Here is a 22,973-nt window from a genome sequence, read left to right on the forward strand (position 1 = left end):
ATCTTGCATTATTATTTTCAATACACTAGTCTACATGAAAAATGCAGAACTTCCGGTTAAGCAATAGGCAAAAAAGCAAATAAACACTTCTTTTCTGCAGATGCACTACTTAAAGAAATCAAGGAAAAAAGGATGCCAAGAATACGTAATCTACCCGACTTCCTGCACTCCCACTCCCCCCACCAGGGGCGGACCTAGGATTTACTATTACTGGGGTCAAATATCTTGATACACAAAGGCTCGTTGTGACTTGTAGAAATTGATGGTTGTGATGGTTCCTTCCTTTTAAAATTACTCTCCATAGTTATAGAAAAAAATTTAAATGTTAACAAACTTTAATAGGACCTATGTTTAACCCAATTTTAAAAAGTTTGCTTAGTTTGGATTAATGGTACGACCCAACTAGGTACACAAAATTCAAAGTCTAACATTAAGATTGAACCAACGCTGATTGAAGGTTTGGTAGTAAAATAAAACTGAAGAAAAGAAGAACTCTTGCATAGTTATTATGAAACGTTGGGAAAAAAACTTGCCTACAATGCAATTAATTCACAACTCAATCAATTTCCCCAAAATACAATTGTACAATTCCAAAAGCAGACCAAAAAAAGAAGTCACAATCATAATCAATTTTGTCTCAAATTGATCTAGGTTTTTTATTTCAAATTATAACCTAGGGTTTAGATTATTTACCAGATCATATAATCATGGTTCATGGGCCATTGAATTTTAACGAATTCTATTTTTTAGGATTCCATATAATGTTTACTTTAAATTGTTAATGCACAATCCAATCAAGTTTTACGATCTACAAGTTCAAAAAAAAAAAAAAAACATTCACACACACACAAATAAAGTCACAATCTAAGGGAAAAATCAAATTCCCCTCGAAGGCCAACAATTAGGTTTTACCTCATAATAATCAAAGTCTTGTTTTGCTAAAAGATGGGAGAGAGATAAAGATAGGCGGTGCACTTTGAGTAAAAAAAACTCTGAAAACTTTTGGTTTTTTATTTAGAAATAGAGGAACTATTCTTGCCCATTTTCCCCTTATTGAGAGAGAGAGAGAGATTCAAAGAGAGAGAGAGAGAGAGAGAGAGAGAGAGAGAGAGAGAGATTCACTGATTGAAAAGGTATTTGGGACCACAAAAAGCAAAAAGAATGGGTGAAAAGTTGGACAAGCGTGTAATTTTTTAAAGACCACTTGGGACAAGATATAAAGGGGAGACAAGGGGAGACTATAGGTCTTAGGGCAAAATTACAAAAATATCCAAAATCTATATACATTTCAATGGGGAATTTTCATCTAGTGGGGTTACTTGGCCCATCTTGCCACCATGTGCATCCGCGGTGCCCCCCGTGTGTGTGTCTACGTTGGTGAGATAAAATCTCAGCCCTCCATTTCAAAGACTGAGATTCCTCATTTCTTCTCTAAAACTAAAAACACGCTACCCACTTTCTCCACCCTAATACCCTCCCACCCGCAGCCCCCCACTCCTCCAGTGCCCTCCCCTCGGACCGACGACCCCACCACCACCGCTAACGAGCAACCCACCACCTCCGATGACTGCCACCACCGCCGGGCTCTCTCTTGCACGGTTAGAACAAGAGGTCTCCCTCTCAACAAAACAAACTGCTTTCAACCTGAACCAACAGTACACCTTAAATGTTTCAAGATTGTTAATTTGGACATCATGACCATGCATTCCCCCATAAAATTCTTCCTTTCTAGTGATAATTGTCTATGTGAAACTCACCCCAGTCCAGAATCAAGACTTGGGATACCCAACAATCCAACATGTACAGTGGAAGTAAAGAAAGATACATGAGTTGTGGACTTTTAGATTTACAGTCGAGCAATAATATTACAAAAAAAAAAAAGCAAAGTAAAAGAAAGGTAGGTGAGGAAAAGATAAGAGAGCATTGGTCCTTGGTTGGCACATATTGCACAACTTTTCACGAGAAAAAAAAGTTTTTTCTTTTTTGTTCACTTTTCCAAGTAAATCAAATTTGATTCTACAAATATAGATTTTCCCATTATGGATTGCTGTTTAATTGTCTCCGGATTGGTGTTTAAAGAGTACCAACATTGACTATATTCCTATATAATATTAGTAATTTTGTGCATACTGTTAATAAAAAAAATTTGGTCTTGGGACTTGGTATTAACATGCTTGGTCCTATTATTTTTCTTCACTCATATTTGGCTTTTATTTATTTAAGTCGCCAAATCCTTGCATTACTTATTCATTACCAGCGGTGCTCTATTCTGTGTCTGCGTGTACGGGTATGATATGTATGTGTACTTTTGTAATGGATACTACTTTCCTCTTTGTAGGCAATTGAAGGGTGAACAATGGAGTCAGAGGCTTTAGATGATGTCGAAGTCAGGGATATGGAGACTCCATATAACAATGTGGAAGGGTTTAAAACACCGACAATTGGGATGTATTTTGAGACAATTGAAGAAACACGGAATTACTGTGAACGTTATGATCAAGAAAATAGGTTTTGGATTCGTACTCAAGTTTCAAACAAAAGACAAAATAGGTCGAATGAAGTCACTAGGGTGCGATTTGTTTGTACAAAAGAAGGAAATTATGCTGCAAAAAAGTAGCAAGAGGGTGTTAAACCGTTAAATGTGGATGTGGTAGATGAAGATGAGAAGGTGATACCAAAGAAAAGAGTTAGAAATTGTTCAATCGTTAAATGTGGGTGCAAGGCTTATTTGTGGATTATGCATGACAAATGGAATTGCCAAATGGAAAGTAACAGATTTTGATGAAAGTCACAACCACCCATGCTTGACGTTTTTTTAGTCCTAAAATAATGGGTTGCTCCACAGAGACGGTAATGTGTGTTACTTAAAAACTCAGGTTATTACTATTAAAAACGGGCTCTTAAGTAACCTCCCCTTGACAATTGATTGGGATTAATTAAAACCTAGAAAATTGATTGTTCTTTTCAAATAATTAAAAAGAAGATACGGTCGTAGGGTTCATAGCACTCGCAACCGGCCCGGACTCATCTACTTTGATCAGTGTTCTTTAAAACGTTTGATTTTAAGCTGAAAAAAATATCCCGAAAGATGCGAAGCCTTATGGTCGCCGTTTATCTATGTGCAGCGGAGAATGAGTTTTGAACCCTCATTCCCCTGTTCATATGGGTTTCGACAATACCTAGGTTCGTCTACAGGAAGTATTTTACCAATCTAAAATTGTCTTTTTCTATTGTTTGAAATAGGAGCAGTGCCCGACCTGGCCACGGCGTGCTAATCGCCCCACTACCCTACCTATACGACTACTCACTCATTATCAAGCAAAAAATGGAAGAAACCTTAGTTTGAAACATGCTTCTATTACACAAGATGAAAAATAAACAAGAAATATAAACTAATCAAAAACTAACGAATAACTTTTATAAAGAATAAAAATTAAAGGCGAATTATCAAAGTACGAGTAATTGAACAAAACTTTTAATAAAAATTTGAAAGAAAAAGAAACTCAAAAAAAAACTTTGGGAACAAAAGTCTCAGCCTTCCGTTCGGTTTTCTTATTTAGTCCCTCCCTGGTACGCAGCTTTCTGTTCTATTTTATATGCTTTTTTCCGTGATTTCTTACTGTAGCTGACTTTCCTGGTAAATTACAAACCCTCCGAGATGTCAATCACTTGGGCCCAGCCTTTATCAAACTAACTATTAGACATTAGCCCACTTAGAAGACCAATTGCAAGTCTAATTAGTATAGCTGCGGGGCTCACCAATTTTATGACTTGTATTATTATTATTTTTTTATCCGCAACTTGTATTATCTTGCTAACCCATTTTACTTTCAATATCACGTACACAGTGGCAACGACTACTAAAAGAATATGGAAAATTGGTGTTCAGTTGCCCTTGGGGCAAATTATTTCCAAATCATGGACTAGTTTTCATAGAATTCAACTAAATATGAAAAGGATAAAAATAATTCTTAATACATGGAATGGACTATGTAAAAGACTAATATACCCACACACATTTGAAACCCTAAAAATCAGTTACTATCTTTTCCCCTTTCCCAATTACGTAGCCAACGAAGCTACAAAGCTGCTGCTGCTTATTCTTTTCTCTGTCTCTCTCTCTACCCTTCCTTTCTCTCAGCTTTCCCAACTCCAATGGCTAGGGCTTCAAACAAGCACGGTCGCGATCAAGCTGTGGTACCCTATCCTTCTTTCTCTCTGCTTGTTGCCTTCCCTGTCAATTCAGTCTTCCATGGGTGACCCTATATAGAAACTGAAAGGCCTTTTGATCAATCAGAAGTGGAATTTGTTATCCCTCTCTTTGTTTTGTTTTTTTTGCATGATGTAATTTTTTTTGTGGAATTTTTTCATCCTTCCACCAGGATTTTTGAACGACTTGCAGGATTGGGAGATGTCAGTTGATGGCAAAGATAAGAAAGTGAACGCCACCGTCTGGATCACCAGCCACGAGGAGTTCGATTGTGGATGTGGGCCTAAAGGAATTCATTCAGTGACTGAGTTGCCCCTAAGTTGCTCTGTGTATAATTTAAGTTGTCCCGTGTATGAATCTAAGTTGTCCCATGTATGAACTTTAAGTTGCCCCTAAATTGCCCTATGTATAACTTAAGTTGCCCTGTGTATAAATCTAAGTTATCCCGTGTATAAACCTTAAGTTGCACCCTAAGTTACCTCGTGTATGAACCTTAAGTTGCCCCCTAAGTTACCCCGTGTATGAATCTAAGTTGCCCTCTAAGTTCAAAATAAGAGGGGTATTTTTGTCTTCAATACCATGCCTTGGGAATTATTATTTTTCTTCTCATGAAGGGGCAATTCCAAAAAATAATTTGCCCCAAGGCCACTGAACACCAATTTCCCCAAAAGAATTCACTAACAAATCCCCTTTCTGTAGCTATCTATCATGACACCCAATTGTTACTGATAATTAACTCATTGTTTAATAAACCCACTGTTAATAAGCCCCACCCTCCTCTCTGGATCTGCGAAAAAGAAAAACTAAAGCTATTGAGACCGATTGGTGTCATCCTTGTCCACTCGAGATCTAAGCAAGGTAATGTAATTATTTATTTTCACTGGACATGTATAGTAAACGTAGACAGGATATGGTTTGTATTGATCAATATTCAGTTACAATAACAATTTGACAATCTCCAAGATTTAAAGTTAAGTAGGCTGCCTTAATGGCTTAGAAGTTAGAACTTACTGGTCGGAATCAACTGGGGCTAGTTCAATTGGTCATGACTCTTGCATCTCACTAGGAGTTCAGGAGTTCGAGTCTCGATTCCAATCTATGTGTAGGTGTTCTTCTCTTAGATGACTTTTAATTCAGTTCTTTCTTTGTTTCTACCATACAATGAGCTTATTTCTTATATTGATTGAATTATTGGACTTGGTTGTCTCGTAAAGTCTCATAATTAATGTAGTGTCCCGGATTTATACTATTACTTCATATTTAATTTAAAATGATGATCTCTTCTATCGATTGACAAAGACAAAAACTTACTGGCCGGTCTGGGTTGTGACAGGTATTTGGTACTCAAAATATTTGTTAACTTGAGCTGTCATATTATTAACACTAATAATTGTCCGTACTTAAAGGCACAACGCAATGCTTTCTATTCATTAACATTTGTTTAAAGAATAAATCAGTGAAACAAATATTAAGGATAAAATGGGCATTATTTAAATTTCAAGTGACAACATATCTTTTCAAACTGTAGGATTTGTACATAAGTATCTGGAGAGGACTCCTGTTTAAGTTCAGTTCACGTGACTGTAAAGTGCTTGATTTGTCAGACGCGTTCTAGAGAACACAAATCCGCGTGAAGGAGGAGGCCACGTGGAGTTGACCTCAACCCGTTGATGCTCATCGCCTTCCCAATCATTTCCATGGAGGCGGCTTCAACGGTTTAACCATTGCCATATGTTTCTCTCTCATCCACTTTCCTCCCTCTCCTCCATCATCTGTGAGATATCCCCAAATTCCCCATTCTTACAATTTATTGCCAGTTTCGTAAAAATTATCCAAAATGTCATCTTTAGACAGCCGGAATTTTGAAGAAGGGCAAATTAGCCAACCTGTAAGCCTTGCCGTCAATGTTTCTAGTGGTACATATTCGAGTCACGGAAACAATCTTTCAAGAAATGGGACAAAGGTTTCCGACGTCTTACCCTCTTCGGACGTCGTTTCTGCCGGAGCCTCGTCCAAACAGTTGCCCTTTTCAAACAATCAGAATCCAATCGATGTTGGTGAGATTGAGTCTGAGGGCACCTGTCGTTCCTTTTCACTGGATGAGGTACAAATAGCGACAAACAATTTTGATGATGCATTAGTTATCGGGATCGGGGGCTTCGGTAAGGTATATAAAGGGTTCATCGATGATAGTGCTACGATGGTTGCCATAAAGCGGTTGAATGCCGAGTCCAAGCAAGGTGCGGGAGAGTTTTGGATGGAGGTCAAGATGCTTTCGAAGCTCCGGCATGCTAATCTCGTTGCGCTAATCGGCTACTGCAACGAGTGTCAAGAGATGATTCTTGTTTATGAGTATATAGCTCTCGGGACCCTTGCCGATCATCTCTACAGGCTAAAGACAGCTGAAAGCAATACGAGTTTTTCTCCTCTCTCTTGGGAGGAAAGGCTTGACATGTGTATTGGTGCCGCCCGTGGATTAGACCACCTTCATAGTGGTACCAGCCAGAGTTTCATACATCGAGATGTGAAGAGCACAAACATTTTGATAGACGAGAATTGGGTAGCTAAGATTTCGGATTTCGGATTGTCTAAAGGCCCTACAAGTCATTCAATAACCCATATAAGCACAGAAGTGAAAGGCACATTCGGGTATTTGGATCCTGATTACTTCCGTACTCTTAGACTGACTGCGAAATCCGATGTGTATGCCTTTGGTGTGGTATTGTTAGAAGTGTTATTTGGGAGGCCACCCGTGGATAGTAAACTAGACTCGGAGCAAATAGGTTTAATTCATTGGGCTCAACAGTGCTTCAAAAAGGGAAAGTTTGCCGAAGTCATTGACCCATCTCTCAGTGGACAAATAGCACAACCTTGTTTGAAGTCTTTTGTTGTACTTGCCAAAAATTGCTTAAGTGAAAGTCCAAGATCACGGCCTCCGATGGCTGAAGTGTTGGGTAGGCTTGAGCTCGCATTGTTATCCCAACGGAGAGGAAGAACAGCGGGAATAATGACCAAGGCGTTTCAGAGTATGAGGTTGTTGAGGGAGAGGAAGGACAACAGTTCCTCAAGTGGGCCATCAAATGATTTGCTGAGCTCCAGGTAATATATCTAGGAAATGATTTGGTTATATTTTGTTGAGTTCCGCTAAAAGTTTTTAAAAAATAGGTGTTTATTTGTAATTTTCAAGTTTAAAAAATAATAAACTTCACTACGAGAAAAATCACAACAGCTGACAAAAAAAATTACAAATAAGTACTTATATTTTAAGACCCTTAGCAGAACAGGGCCGCTAGCCTATCCAAATCCTGATTCTTTCATTCATTGACCTATTTCCTGTCACAGTGAAGATCCTGAAATTCACTTTAAGTACATTAAGGCAGCTGCCAAGGCTGGACAAATCGAGGAGGTCGAACGCGTTACAAGAGAATCGAACTTCTATGATCCTGAAAAGACAAAGAACTTCTTGATGAAAGCAAAGCTTAGCGATGCACGACCACTTATCAATGTATGTGATCGTTTTGGGTTTGTTCCAGAGCTGGCCCACTACCTTTATTCAAACAATATGCTCACCTACATTGAAGGTTACGTTGAGAAGGTAAGAATTCTATCAAGGGTCTTAGATAGCACTTTCGTCACTTGAAAATGAGAACTCTTGTGAACATGGTCAGTCGTTAATTTATTGCAACAAAAATGAATCTATAAACTGGGAATTAACAATTATTCCCTAGACCGGGTGTTAAGTCCAAGATCGTTCCCAGGGATAAAAAGCTAAGATGTTGTAGATTCAATTGATTTCTAATTTAATTCCAAAATGAAATGGAATTGAATTCCGATTGGTTAAAACTTAAATTATTTTAAGAATGAATTAAAGTTTTGAAAATAGGAGAAAGAACGGACCGGGGTTTCGATTCCACCTTACCCTTGCAATATAATCGTAATTAAAAGCCATAGTAATTATTCAACACAAAAATATAGGAGGGTTGGTATTATTATTTGCTATTATCACGTTTAACTCCTCAATTTAGCTCCGTGTGGCATTCAATTGCTCCACAAGTTCTGGAACAAGGAAAACTAGTATCAAGCCCCAAGTAATACACTAAACATACGCAACACATAAATTAGCTAGAGAGAATAAATGGGTACATTTACGTACCTATCAGAAGGCTAGAGTGCGAAACTATTCTTGAATTTCTCTGGATAGGTAAATCCAGGAAATGCTCTGTTAGTTGTAAGGCAGCTGCTGGATGACGACTGCCCTGAAGATTTTATTAAAGGCCTTATTCTATCTGTTCGTTCTCTGCTTATAATTGAACCACTGGTGGAGGAGTTTGAGAAAAGGTCAGCTCCCACTCTCTGCCTCCCTTTCTCTATCTCCTTAACTGCTTCGCATCGATCCTCTCCTTTCAATGGTTAATAAAAACCTTTCATTGTTGAGGAAAAAAAACTGCTTCGCATCCTGACACTCAGCTTATGTTTTCAGGAAACGGCTTCGATTGCTTAACGAGTTCTTGGATCATCTTGCATTGTTATCCCAACATAGAGGAAGAAATGAGGGAATAAGGACCAAGGCATTTCATAGGATGGACCGGTGGTTCATAACTGGTACCCAATTATACCGCCATTTCTCGCTTGATGACATTTGTGAAGCCACAAAATATTTCAATAAGAGCTTTTTGGTAAGTAATTCTGACAAGGTGTATAAAGGTAGTATCTTAATCGATGGTAAAACTCGTGTGGTGGCGATCAAAAGGTGTATGAAACTTACTGCTGTTGGGGATGAGATTCATCCAAAGAAACTGCTCCTCCACCCCAACATACTCTCTCCGATAGGAATTTGCACCAAGAGAGGCGAGCTGATCCTTGTGTACGATTACATGGCAAATGGGTCCTTCCAAGATCATTTGCATCCTACAGATACTCCACTTCCGTGGGAAACGCAACTTAAAATTTGCATTGGAGCTGCACAAGGACTGGAGTATCTCTATGCAAACGAAGAGCGTGAACTCAACTACCGCCGCATTGAACCATCCGGTATTCTACTGGATGAGAATTGGGTTGCAAAAGTTATGCTTCCTGACATGAGAACTAAGACCGATATCAGCGCAGGCATACCTAGACTGGTTACAAGGGGCTACGACTCTGCATATGAGGAGGAGGACCTGTTCTCATTCGGTGTAATGTTGTTGGAAGTACTGACTTGTAACAAGCAGATGGATATCTACCGGAACCCTGAACATCGTGATGTTCCACTGAGGGATTCGTTGAGAAATTTTTTCCAATCCAAAAACATTTATCAGGTCATGGATCCGCACCTTATTGGGGAAATAGGACAGGAGTGTTTGAGGGTACTCGTCAAGACAACGTTGAGTTGTTTGTTTGAAGAGGGGATCCAAAGACCGTCGATACACCACGTAGTGAGGAGCCTCAGATTTGCATTGGAAATGCAAGAGAATTGGCAGAAGAGCTTTATCAAAAAAGAGGCCAATGCAGCAAATCGTGCTGGAAAATATCATACAATATAATATTTTATTTTAGGTGTGAATGGAAATTGATTTGTTTTGAAATTGCATCTTTTCATCTGCACTTTTTCGCCGTGGACGGCTGCAGTTTTTACGAACAATGTCTCTTTCCTTGGTGACTCTTTGGAAAGTCACCAGCTAGCATATAAATATCACTTTTCTATTTCATTTTTGTTGATGGATTTTTCCTTCGATTTGAGTCTATACATTTGAGAGAGTACAAAACACAAGGAGGTTCAATAGACCCATCGATTGTACTACTGCTTCTATGGGGAGTTTGATCAAGTGGTGCTGGGAGATAGACATTCATGCAAACCGTGAGCACCATAGTGGAGACGAATTTGTCTTAAGTACAGAGTGTCACACACTAATACTTGCCTTAATCACCGATTTGTTTCCATCAATTTCTAGCTTTTGAGTTTCAATTTTAATTTATTGCACTCCTAAGACAGTGTCGGTTTTCATCACAAAAAGTAAACACATTTTTCCAACAATCTTAAGACAATGTCTGTTTACTTTTTGTGTACATTATGATTTGGAGAACTGATACTTGATTGATTTGATAAATGGGTTCGGTGATAATCTGATCATGTCATAAGTCTTCATGTCAAGTGGAATTACATGCTTGTGTTTGATTTCACGCATTGTTCACAGCATAATTAGAATGTTATGCAATGAAGTCTTAGTTTTATGTTACTCGTTCCTACAAAACTAAGAATGTCGATGGTTTATTTTATGCACTGATGTCATGAAACCATGGAGTTATGAACCATGGCCAGATTGTTTAATTTCTTCGAACGGGTGTCTCGTTGCAATTAGCATATTATTCCCGTCTAAATTGCCTAATGTGTTATGCTATATGGATATGATGTACATATGCATAGTCTCTTGCGTTGCCAACAAAACCTTTGGATATGATGTACGGGTGTCTCGGTCCAGTACGTGTTTTGATAATTAATATCTGTCAAGGACATACCGAACCTTTCTTTCTGGGTAAAATAACGGCCCATGACGTATTTTGAAAATTAATATCCGTCAAGGACATATTGAGAACATTTATTAATGCTGAAATATCTTTGACGGATATTAATTATCAAAATACGTAATTGGCTGTCTTCTTTGAGACTTGAAGAAGTTTACACCGATCATTTGGTTTGCAACGGAAACGACAAGAGTAATTGGCACCGCTTGAAGAATCGGTTTATGAGAGGGCTCATTGGTCAGGTTTGACTAGAGCAGTTGTATTGGATCTGATGTCTCGATCTCCAACTTACAATCACACCGAAAACACTTCGGACACATACATTTTTTACACAGATTTTCACAGATGTTTTGTGGGGCCCACTCTGGGGTCCCACAAAATAATCCGACCCATTCATTAAGTTTATAATATTTTTTCAAGAGACTCCGTAAAAAATCATCTCAATAGGATGTGTATAAGTGCTTGATCTAATCTTACAACTTTTCATTCAGAGTTCTATTCGAGATTCTGAATGAAAAATTGAAAGATTAGATCAAGCACTTACACATATTCTATTGAGCTTATTTTTTACGGAGTCTCTTGAAAAAATATTTTAAAATTAATTAACGGGATTGGATCATTTGTGTGGGACCCAAAAATGGACTACACAAAAAGTCTGTGTAAAAAAGGTCTATGTCGCTAGAACGGTTCCAATCACACTGTTTCCCTTAAATGTTGTTCATTCTTAGCCTAGTTTATTTCGTGGAGGTGTGTAACCCTTGGGGTTAAACCAAAAAGGTGTGAGGAAGTGTCACCATATATTGAGGATATGTGACCTATGGGGTTAAATTGAAAGGTGTGACCACTAGGTTCAAACTAAGCGGTGCGACCATTGTGGTTATATTGAGATTTGTGGATGTTGATTGTACGCCTAGAGACGTGACCTTTGGTGAATAAGTCACCCAATCATTGGTGACTAAGTCACTTATTTTTTGACCTTCTTGAAAAGTCACTTGGGCCAAAAAAAAAAAGGAAACGCCAAACGTGTAAATTCATGTTTCGGATTTTGTGAAATTTAGTTTCCATGGACTCAGAAGATCCGTTTGCTATGTTTGAATTGGCATGACACTAAAATTGAAATATCTTAGTTTCTACGATCTTGAGTGGTTGATAACTATCAACTACGCCCCACTAGATACTTTTTAATAAAGTGAAATCAATTTTTATGCTAGGGAGAATATCCAATGTTGAATCTGCAAAGATACTTAGAATGCATGTTGTAGTTAGCATAAAATTTTCCGAATATGAGTAAAGAGTTACTCAATATAGGGTGAGTTACCCAATGTGGGGGTTGTTTCTTACTAATGTGTCTTGAAACACGAGAGATGAAGAGAAAGTTTTTGACATCATTTGTATTATGTCATAAACTACGGAAATTATATATTGATAAATTCTGAATTAATTTTTGAATTGTGCGGGAATTGGGAAGCAATAATTATAATTTCCACAATGTTAAACTTTTGTTGCACTATTGGAGACGTCCAACTATACTTGAAGAATAAAGTGTTGTGATATGAGTATGATAAGCACGCAAGATTGTACAATCTTATCTGTTCAACGGGCAAACCAGGAAACTGTGCATAACTCTCTCAGAATATGTATGCTATGAGTGCAAGAATTTTATTAACTGAAATAGGAGGAGATGAGTCCTATTTATAAAGAAGTAGGCACCCCAATGAAGAAGAACAGTGACTGTTTGAAATAGTGTTAGAAAAAAAACGCAACTGTTTGGAGTGGTCTCAACCGGAGAGACACCACCGTCCGAATTTGTTTTGGCCGAACCAACACTTCACTTCCATTTCCACGTTACAAATGAAGAGACACTTCATGTTGCCAAGGTAAATGAAGCATTGGCACCCATTGATTTAGATTGCCACATGTTGGTTTATGAACCTGTTTATACCCATTTTTGGCCAAAAATCAAAAAATGAATTTATGGGTTTAAAGGTGACCTTGAAGGTCAGTCTTTGGCCTTGAAAAACCTTACAATCAGTGGCCCATGAAATTGGCCCGGTTTGGGAGCCATTGACTGAATGGAATTTTGAAAAGGCTTGGGTCAAATTGATGTCTAAAATTTCGTTATCACAAGCCCAAGCCAAAGATTGGCCAAAGACTTGAATTGACCCACTAGGCCTGAGCATTTTATCCAAGCCTAGCCCAATTCTTTGAAGTAAAAAGACCGACAAATAGGTCCAAATCAGTTAAAGCCTGAGTTTTCTCACCAGACTTGGGCTCAAAAGGCTTACAATAGACGAAGGCCCATGATTCACATTGAGTTTGGGCCAAAATAACAGATGGGCCTACTTTTTAAAGAAAACGTCACCTATGGCCTTCAGTTGGCAGGGAAAAGGCCTTAAGCTACTCACAAGCAGCTCAAAGGCCTAGAATGTTCTTGCATAGCAGGTCTAGGTGAGCTGCTTATAAGTAGCTCAAGGCCTGAGTCTTTACTATCCTTCAGCATGAAGCAAGGCTTGGGACACATGGCAGCCATGCATAGAGACAGCCCAAGCAGCTCCAAGCAGCTCAAAGGCCTAGAAACTGCTCACAAGCTGCTCAACTAGACCTGCTGTATGAAAGCTTAAAGAAAGCAAGTGGCAGGGCATAAGTTCCACGAAATCTCTCTTTTCCATATATAAATGTATATGAATATATATATGGAAATACCTAAAAATAGCAAGTGGGCCCTCAAAAATAGCTCAAGAGCCAATGAAATAGCTGAATGGCCTGGTAAAATTTCGGCCTTTAACCTTGGTGGGCCCAAGATTTTCTATCCAGGCATTTAAGCAGCTTACAAGCAGCTCAAAAGGCCTGGAGATTCTGCACAGCCAATATTTCTTTTACCCGTTTACAAATTTTTATGCAGGAAATGAGAGTTTTTTTAGGCCTTTCAGGCCTCAGCTGATTTCTTGGAGTGAGGAGTAAGGCTTGGACAGGTGGCAATCACTCATTAGAGGAAATAAAAGCAGCTCAAGCCTAAGCCTTTATCAAGAGGACACTTGGCAGCCATGCATGAAGGCCTGTGGAAGCAGCTCAAGGCCTGAAACTTCTTCCTATATTGAAGGCCTTGGCAAAGGTCCCCGACCATACAAGTCCAGCGCTTATGCAAATTATCTTTCAATTATCTTTACTTTCCCGCAAAGTATATTTTATCTTTCAGTCCAATCTAGCCCGGCCTAAATTTTATTTCCTTGTACCCAAGCTTTGATAAATCGTTAACGAAGTTTGTTTATTTCTATCGTTCATTCTTACTTTTTCTTTCCATTTTCCACAACGGTTGGGAAATTTTAAGTCCTTAGCCCGCAAAGGCAACCAACGAACCATCCCGAGGCCTTACCCTTTGGGCCAAGCACAGTCACTTGAAAGAAGTCAGATTTTGAGACACGAAGGCCTTAAAAAAACAGTTTGGACTACAATCTAGTCCTGGCACGCCCGCGATTCTAAGCCAATCTGGATTTTTACATTTTCGGAAAAAACAGAACCAACACAAAATTCAATTCAAATGACTTTAAATAAGTAAGTAACTAATTAAATTCGGTCCAAATATTAAGTCTTAAAATCTTATGAACCCGCTGCCACGCTCGGCCCGATTCAGCAGCAAACCAAATAATTTCAATTACTCCAACTATACTTATTTATCCACCATAGGAAAAATAAATAACAATTACAACCAATTAAAATGATTTATTTTGGAGTCAATTTTCAATTCGATTATTTCCAATAGTAACATCCCTAGTGGCCCGATTCAAGCCATGGAAACAGCCTTGCGTACATCTTGCCCACTCCAAACCCTTACCTAGAGAGAGGCCCCTGTACTCGGTTGCCCTTTTTCAAAAATCCAAACTACACAAGACCAAGATTTGCATTGGTTTAACGGACCACATAAATCCCAATGTTTGTATGGACATCTCACGGGACAAAATATGGCGGGAAGCATGCGGGCTTTGTAAATCATTTTGAGCATAGAATATTGTAGTTACAACTGGTGGCATCACCGGTTTGAAGATAACGCACTGACGAACTTAAGCATGGATATCTACCAAGATATGGTTTGTTTTGTTCAATTAATATTCAGTTATAATAATCTGACAATCTCCAAGATACAAAGTTAAGTAGGCCTTGGCGGGTGTTTACACCATAATTTAGTAATTTAGTCTAATATGATCGATTGGGTCAAAATGTTACACGTGTCAGCACGTTTTGGACTAGTTAATATAAATGCAATATGAAGCCTATTAAGGCAAATCAAATGGACTAATCGACGGTTAATATTCAACTCTGGAACACGTTTCAGAGCATGAGTTACATACAGATCGTGGACGAGACAATTAATACAGGCAGGCAGTTGAAGCAATTACAACATTGGGAACGTGTGAGGTCATGGAGAAGTAACCGCCTCGTGCAGATAGTGGAGCAAGATAAGGAAGTGTGGAAGTAACCACTCAATTCAAATCGAAGGAGGGAATTCCATCTGATTTGAATTTCAAGTATTTCAAGTCGAAGACAGCCTATAAATGCAAGAAATAGAAGACAGTTAGAACCCCCAATCAATCGCCCAAAGGCTTCTACTTTTATCTGTACTTTACATTTCTTGCTCTAGGAGTAGCTTGTAATGTAATTGTCTGTTCGACTGTGTTCTCACCGTCGATCGACTTCTACCTCGAAGAATAATAAAGTCCATTTTGTTGTTCTTCTTTCATCTCCATTCACTTCATTAAGTTTGCTTCCAGAGAAGTCCTGAAATACGGCAAGGAACCAAACTCCACCACCACAAACACCCATATTCCAGCACACACACGTAACAACTCTAGTCGATTCGTCGACTGCAAATGAGAAAATAGACAAACAATTTTGGCATTAGAAGGAGGGCTCTTACTAATTTGGAAGTAATGGCACCAGCAACAAGAAAGCAAGGCGACCGACCAACAGAGCCTCAGAATGAAGGCTTGAAAACCCAAAACGATGTGATACATCCTGAACAAAGGATGCCAGAGATTAGCCAAGGGAATGGCTTGAGTGCACCAACGGATATACAGAGCCTTTCCAGGCAGTTGGCACAGGTTTTGTCTAACCCAGAAGACGAAGCAGCACAGGAATTGATTACCCTAATGAGAAGGGTAGTTACACCCCCATCTATAATAGATGTTGATGCAAATGGAGTAGTCCATGAACAGTTGCAATCCGGAGATTTGCCTAGACAGGTCCCTCAACAGGTATATTCAAACCCAACATTTGATTCAAATATGAATGTGCATAGTCGACCATTTGTAGGTCCAACTGCTCTACGATCCACAAGAAAGCCAACCAGTTTTTATCAGAATGTTCCATCTATATATGAAGTTGGAAACAGTAGTGGGAATGGTCTAAATCCTGGTCAGAATCCTCAGAATGGTTTCACAGGAGTCCATGTTATGAACAATGGTCAGCACATATATAGCACTGCACAAACTTTGCCAAATCATGGCAATCATACGTACCATACTATGCCAGTTGTGTTAAATAATGGAAATAGTGGTCAGTACGTTCACAATCTGCCAAATATTGGTAATGGTAACGGTCAGAATGTCCCTTTCGCGCAACCTTATGTACCAAATGTTCTTAGAGCCCCAGATCCCATGAATATTAACAGGGCACAAATATTGGAAGTCATCCAAGATGTGTATGGACCAGGGCTACGCAGGGTAGAGAAATCTATGTTTAGGAAGCCTTACCCACATTGGGTTGACAATGTTCCTTTGCCAAGAGGGTACAAATTACCTGAGTTATCACTTTTTAGTGGTACGGAGAACCAATCAACAATCAAGCATGTAGGCCGGTTTTGCCTGCAATTAGGCGAACTGGGCTCTGATGATGTTTTTAAATTGAAATTGTTTCCGCATTCGTTAACAAAAACAACATTTACGTGGTTCATAAGCTTACCTGCAAATTCTATCCATACATGGCAAGATATGGAAGAACAATTTCATGCTCAATATTTCAGGCACGAACCCGAGGTTTCAATCGCTGATTTGGCTAAGTTAAAACAAAAGCCAAATGAAACAGCAGAACAGTTCTTAACTAGGTTTAAGAGATTAAGAAACCAGTGTCACTGTAATGTGCCAGAGACCGAGATAGTTCGAATAGCTCAGGATGGTCTCGAGTTTAATTTTAAAAAGCAATTTAATGGATCTAACTTCAAAGATCTGTTTGAGCTTTCTATGAGAGCATCTCAATTTGAAGCTATTCTGCAGGAAGAAGAGCAATTGAAGAATACGTCTCTGGGAACATATTACCAAGATGTGGAAGGGGATATTGAAATCGATGTAGCACAAGTTGTTGGGAAATCCCCCATAATTTGTGACACTCTGGTTAAAGCAGAAAAACCAATGAATATGCCTTCATCCCAACCCAATAGGCGTGGGGGGCAAGCAAATTATAGACAGTACTCGTTTGACTTAGCACAAGCTGACCAAATATTTGATGAACTGTTGAAACAAAAGTTTATCACTTTAAGTCCTGGGCATATAATTCCTTCTGATAAAGATAGAAAAGGAAATGAATACTGCAAATGGCACAATTCGTTTAGGCATAATACTAACAATTGTGTTACATTTCGAAATTGTGTACAGGATTTGATCCAGAAAGGGCTGCTGCAATATGCTAAAGGTGATAAGGACCCGATGGGTATCGAATCCAACCCTTTTCCAAAGATTGAAGTGAACATGGTGACGGCCAGCCTAGCTAAAAGGCTGGGTTCCAATATTGCGAAACAGAAGCAAGGGGATGAAGATCAGATGCAGACTGAAGAAGAGTCAGCAAAGTCTCATACCTCCAGATTCCCAAATGATTACCTTGGTATCAGGTGTGGACATGAAATCCAGTATGGAGAAGCAATTATAGCAGAAAAGGAGCAGAAAAATGCATTCTCCAAGTCCAGGATAAGGTTCAACACAATGGGGGGAAACGATCTTCAAATATATGTTGGAGCCAAACTGATTTATGAAGGAATAGACCCAGGTCTTTTCAACAGGATAGAGTCAGAACATTGTTATGGGCCAGATGATGGACCATTCTTATTCAGAGGACACCCAGTGGTACCTGCAAGGCCTGGGGTACCTTCTTGCCAAGACCTTGAAGCAGTGGGATACCAATTTCCCAATCAAGGGAGATACCCTAATCAAAGGGGTGTTGGTTCCAGAAGAGGTATTGGACCACGAGGTGGAGGACCTTATGGACGTGGGTGGCACCAACCTAGGATGGTAATGCCGCCTAATCATGATCATGAGGATTGGAGCATGCTTAGTCACCCAAAATTCCTAGCAGAGGGTTGGTACACTAAAGTATCCAGTTCGCAGAAGAGAAGACTTCAAAGGAAATTTGCAGCCAGGGCTTATGGTGACCCATGGGATCATGTTTTCGAACCAAGAGAAAGATTGGAACCATCAAAGGTTTCAAACATGGTATGGACCCGAGAGCAGGGAGAAACCAGTGGTCCAAAACAACCAATTCTCAAGCATGGGGGGTAAGAAACTAATGCTGAAGTTTCTCCCCAGTCGACTGCCCAACCAAAGGGTAGAAAAGAGTTGAAGCAGAGCTTAAAGAAGAAAATGGAGGAATTCCAAAAACTCATGGAAGCAGACAATGATGATCTCTTTGACGAAGGTTCAGAACAAGAAGACTTGATCAAAGGTACTTCCCCATCTCCACAGAGGTCTGCAACATTTGGTGAAAGTCTGGCCGCAATCCAATTCGGGTCAGTACCTATAAACTATCAGTGTAATATGATCTTAGTTTTGCCAAAGCAGTTCAAGACAAAACCAAATCAGCCTATGAACTTGGCAGGTGATGTTGAAGATACTACCCAATCGATTGTAAAAATAATGGATAAAGAGAGGCATTCTCAGTCACAGCCCATTAACGTCGAGATGGATGAACATGGAAATAGTATCGTAGTTCTTAGAACACCTGATAATGCCTCAATAAGGCATTTGAAACCACTATATATCAAACTTCATATGAATGGCCAGCCTATCTCAAAAGTGTTGGTCGACAATGGGGCAGTAGTCAATATTTTACCCTCTAGAATGCTGAAAGTCCTGAACAAAACTAATGACGATCTGATCCCAACAGAAGTTACAGTTGGCAACTTCGCTGGAGGATGTTCTCCTGCTAAGGGGGTCATATCTTTGCAACTGCAAATTGGGACTAGGAGGATGAATGCAATGTTTTTTGTAATTGATTCTTCATCTAATTACAATGCCTTACTAGGCAGAGATTGGATCCATATAAATAGTTGTGTGCCATCTTCTTTGCATCAGGCTTTGATCTTTCTGAAGTAGGAAGAAACAGCAGGAATGGAGGTCTTTTGGGCAAACCGACATCCATTCAAAGCAGAGACCAACAATATCGAAGCGGATCTCAACAACTGTTACGCCCTCGATTTTCAACATAATTAAGTAATGCATTTTAAATAAAGAACCTCGCCTATCATATATATATTACCCAAAAAGGTTCCCACCTGTCTGAAATTACAAATCGAATCCCCACGATCAAAGGTTTACAACCTTGGCGCTTTGGCCCCAAAAATACATAATTGCAAGTACGATCCTGTTTAGGATATTACAAACGTTTGGTCAAAAGGATTAAAGTAATGTGTTACAGTTACATCTCTGGCAAAATAATGTCAATACAAAGATGCTAAAGTAACTACATGAGGTTAGCTTCCAAAAAGTCTTTCATTCCCAAGCACACATTGCCTACGAGCTATTGTCCAGCATTTGAACCTGAAAAGAAAGATTAGGTTGAGCTACACTAGCCCAGTAGAAAAATCTCTACCAATTCGATGTATGAATATAATGATACGGGTAGGAGGGATGAAGTCAAGAGATTCAGCTCAATCAATGGTCAACAACGAACTCACAAGAGTGCCAATAAGATCATTCTATGATGTGCCTTTGTCTTAATACGCTAACTAGTTCATAAGACATTAACAACTCTAGCAATCTCGAAGCGGCTTGCTATCGCCAATTTCCACCATCGGTAGTTCCACCCCTTGCGTCACCGTATAACAATCACGAAGGTTATCGTATTTCCACCCCTTGCGTTACGTAAACCCTAACAACTTGGATCACCGTATTACCACCCCTTGCGTTACGTGACCCACTTGAGTCTTCGTATTACCACCCCTTGCATTACGAGACTCCTTACCCCAACTCCCGACACATACGACTACTCTCTTATTCACTATGCTAGCTATGAATTCCAAATGATCACACTCATACAAGGGACATCTTACAACATGTCAACAATGTCACATACGAGCCATAAACATTCACAAGTAATCAACAATTAATAGGATGCATTATAACGAGATCTTAACCGTGTAATTCTCTATTCGTTTCTCACTAACGGAAGACCAATGGACCAAAGGTAATGTTAATCAATCATAGGAATTTAATTGAATGTACTTGAGATAGGTTTGGAAGTGTCCGAAAGGGTTTAGAAGCGATCAGGGTTCCAAACCATGAAAGGGAAAACTTTTCAGAAATTTCCAGTTTGCTACATGTAGCAATTAAGGGCGTTACATGTAGCCAGTGAACAGAATGAAAAATCTGGGTTTGCTACATGTAGCAATTAAGGGTGCTACATGTAGCCAGCGAACAAAATGATGCCAGCGAACAAAATGAAAAAAATCTGGGTTTGCTACATGTAGCAATTTAGGGCGCTACATGTAGCCAGTGAACAAAATCAAAGAAATCTGGGTTTGCTATATGTACCGGGTAAATGCTGGTACATGTAGCACCTGGGTTTTTCAGCACGAATTTACAGCTTTCATGGGCAAACACAAGGCTTCCAAACAACGATCCAAAGCAAGTTTTGGACACCAAATCGACTCATAAACATACATAGAAAGTTAGAAATCCCTACTTCGATTCAAGGAGCGAAACCTAAGAGATTCGAATGAGCCCTAACTCCAAACCTTTGAAATCAACCGAAATCCTCTCCTCCAAGCTTAACCCAAGGAATTTCGAGCCTAAGAACGCGATTAGAAAGTCGAATGAAGGTTGATCTTTAAGGTTTTGGAGGTATAAGGTGGAGTTTTGTGAGAATGAGCAAGAGAGAGAGAGAGACGTTGAGGGGAGGAGAGAGAGCCGAGAGTTTGAGTTGGGAGAAAAAATGATTTCCTACCACTCACACCACTATAAATATACTCACATATTTTGCAAGTCACACACACATCCCTCTACTAACAATTGCATCATTTTAAACCACAATTCAAACATTCACCACAAAATTCATATTTTCCCAATTAAGCATTTAATGAACATTTAATTATATATAATAAATAAATAAAAATACGAGTCTCTACAACAACGAACATTTGTGGCAAACGAGGATAGAAGACCCAGAAGTCAGATCTAACTAAGTTGGGGTAACTGAGAGTCAATTCCTCACATACATTAAGGAAGGATTCCAGGAGTTGAGCAAAGACTTCACCAGGCCTAACATTATATCAAGGCCTGTCAAAGCGGACCAACAAGTTTTTAATGTTTAGAGACTTATTAAACATAGGAAGTGAAGAGTTGGGTACCGTTAAAGCCACTTTTAAGAGGATGTTTTCTTTTCTTGTTGACAGAAAGTTACAGGCAGATGAGCCTATTTCTTGTAATTGGGCTGAGTGTGTCTTTGATGATAGCCCACTAAACATGAAAGAATTAGGTTTAACAGACTTAAAACCAGCACCGGCTAAGCTGGATGATGATGGGGCCCAGGTTAAGGATCCTACGGAAGAGGTTAACTTAGGAACTCCAGAAGATCCTAAGATCACATATGTAAACGCTACTTTGCCTGATGAAATAAAGGAAAATTTTAAGTATTTGTTGCGTAAATTTAAAGATTATTTTGCTTGGAGTTATGATGAAATGCCAGGTTTAGATAGATCTTTAGTCGAGCACAAAATACCTATAAAAGAGAATTATGTACCTTTTAAATAGGCACCTAGGAGAATGAAAGATGACGTTCTTCCTCAAGTCAAAAAAGAAATGGAACGTTTATTCGAGGCAAAGTTCATTCGACCGGTCAAATATGCTGAATGGGTCTCAAATGTTGTCCCAGTATTAAAAAAGAATGGGAAAGTTAGAGTTTGTGTTGATTTCAGAGATCTTAATACAACATCACCAAAGGATGAATATCCAATGCCTGTTGCCGATTTGCTAGTCGATGCAACGGTAGGGTACCAAATGTTGTCCTTCATGGACGGTAATGCTGGTTACAATCAAGTATATATAGCAGAAGAAGATACACATAAAACAACATTTAGATGTCCTGGGTACATAGGAACGTTCGAATGGGTGGTTATGGCTTTTGGATTAAAAAACGTAGGAGCAACCTATCAAAGAGTTATGAATTTGATTTTTCATGATTTTCTACATAAATTCTTGGAAGTTTATATAGATGACATTGTTGTGAAGTCAAATCAATTGATGAACACTTACATCATCTTGAACAGACTCTAGAAAGGATGAGGCGTTACAATTTAAAAATGAATCCTTTAAAATGTGCATTTGGTGTTACAGTAGGAAACTTTTTGGGATTCTTAGTGCATCAAAAAGGGATTGAGGTTGATAAAACCAAAGCTGATGCCCCAACCAATAAAGAAGAGCTCCAACAGTTCTTAGGAAAGATTAATTTCCTTCAAAGATTTATTGCCAATCTATCTGGGAAAACAATGGCATTCTCCTCGTTAAAATTGAAGTCAGAAAAGGATTTCAAATGGGAACAAGAGCATCAGAAAGCTTTTGATATTTTGAAACAATCATTGGCAACGCCTCTTGTTCTGATGCCTCCAATAAATGGAAAGCCATTGAAGCTATACATATCAGCGACACACCATTCAATTGCTAGTCTATTAGCTCAGGATAATGAACAAGGCCGAGAGCAATCGATTTACTACCTAAGCAGAAGGTTAAATGATTGTGAAGGTAGATATTCATGTGTTGAAAAGATTTGTTTGGCATTATATTTTTCAGCAATTAAATTGAGGCATTACCTTTTGCCAGCTAGGGTAAAGATCATTTCCCAAACAGATATAATAAAGTACATCTTGTCTAGGCCCATTTTAAGGGGGAGACAAGGGAAATGGATATTAGCCTTAATCGAGTATGACTTTGAATACGTGCCTCAAAAGGCAGTGAAAGGACAAGCTTTGGCCGATTTCCTATCTGAGCATCCAAATCTACCTTTGGAA

General features: G+C 39.0%; 2 protein-coding genes across 2 annotated transcripts in view; one reads left to right on the forward strand and one right to left on the reverse strand.

Annotated features, from left to right (window-relative positions):
• Positions 1-22,973, reverse strand: part of LOC131316426 (disease resistance protein RPP13-like) — a 116,691-nt gene that overhangs the window by 72,273 nt on the left and 21,445 nt on the right. The gene's annotated exons all lie outside the window — the stretch shown is intronic.
• Positions 5,786-9,900, forward strand: LOC131316428 (uncharacterized). Its single transcript, XM_058345788.1, has 4 exons — positions 5,786-7,309; positions 7,553-7,805; positions 8,412-8,548; positions 8,691-9,900. Exons 1-4 carry the CDS (start codon positions 6,048-6,050, stop codon positions 9,730-9,732), a joined length of 2,694 nt encoding a protein of 897 aa, XP_058201771.1. The 5' UTR covers positions 5,786-6,047; the 3' UTR covers positions 9,733-9,900.

This window comes from Rhododendron vialii, chromosome 2a (assembly GCF_030253575.1).
Source record: "Rhododendron vialii isolate Sample 1 chromosome 2a, ASM3025357v1".
Lineage (NCBI taxonomy): Eukaryota > Viridiplantae > Streptophyta > Magnoliopsida > Ericales > Ericaceae > Rhododendron > Rhododendron vialii.

Bases quoted from the DNA above. Each gene is read 5' to 3' on its own strand.
- LOC131316428 (XM_058345788.1), top strand. From the start codon at position 6,048: ATGTCATCTTTAGACAGCCGGAATTTTGAAGAAGGGCAAATTAGCCAA. The intron at 7,310-7,552 runs GTAATATATCTA...TTCCTGTCACAG, and splicing joins AATGATTTGCTGAGCTCCAG to TGAAGATCCTGAAATTCACT. The intron at 8,549-8,690 runs GTCAGCTCCCAC...TTATGTTTTCAG, and splicing joins GTGGAGGAGTTTGAGAAAAG to GAAACGGCTTCGATTGCTTA.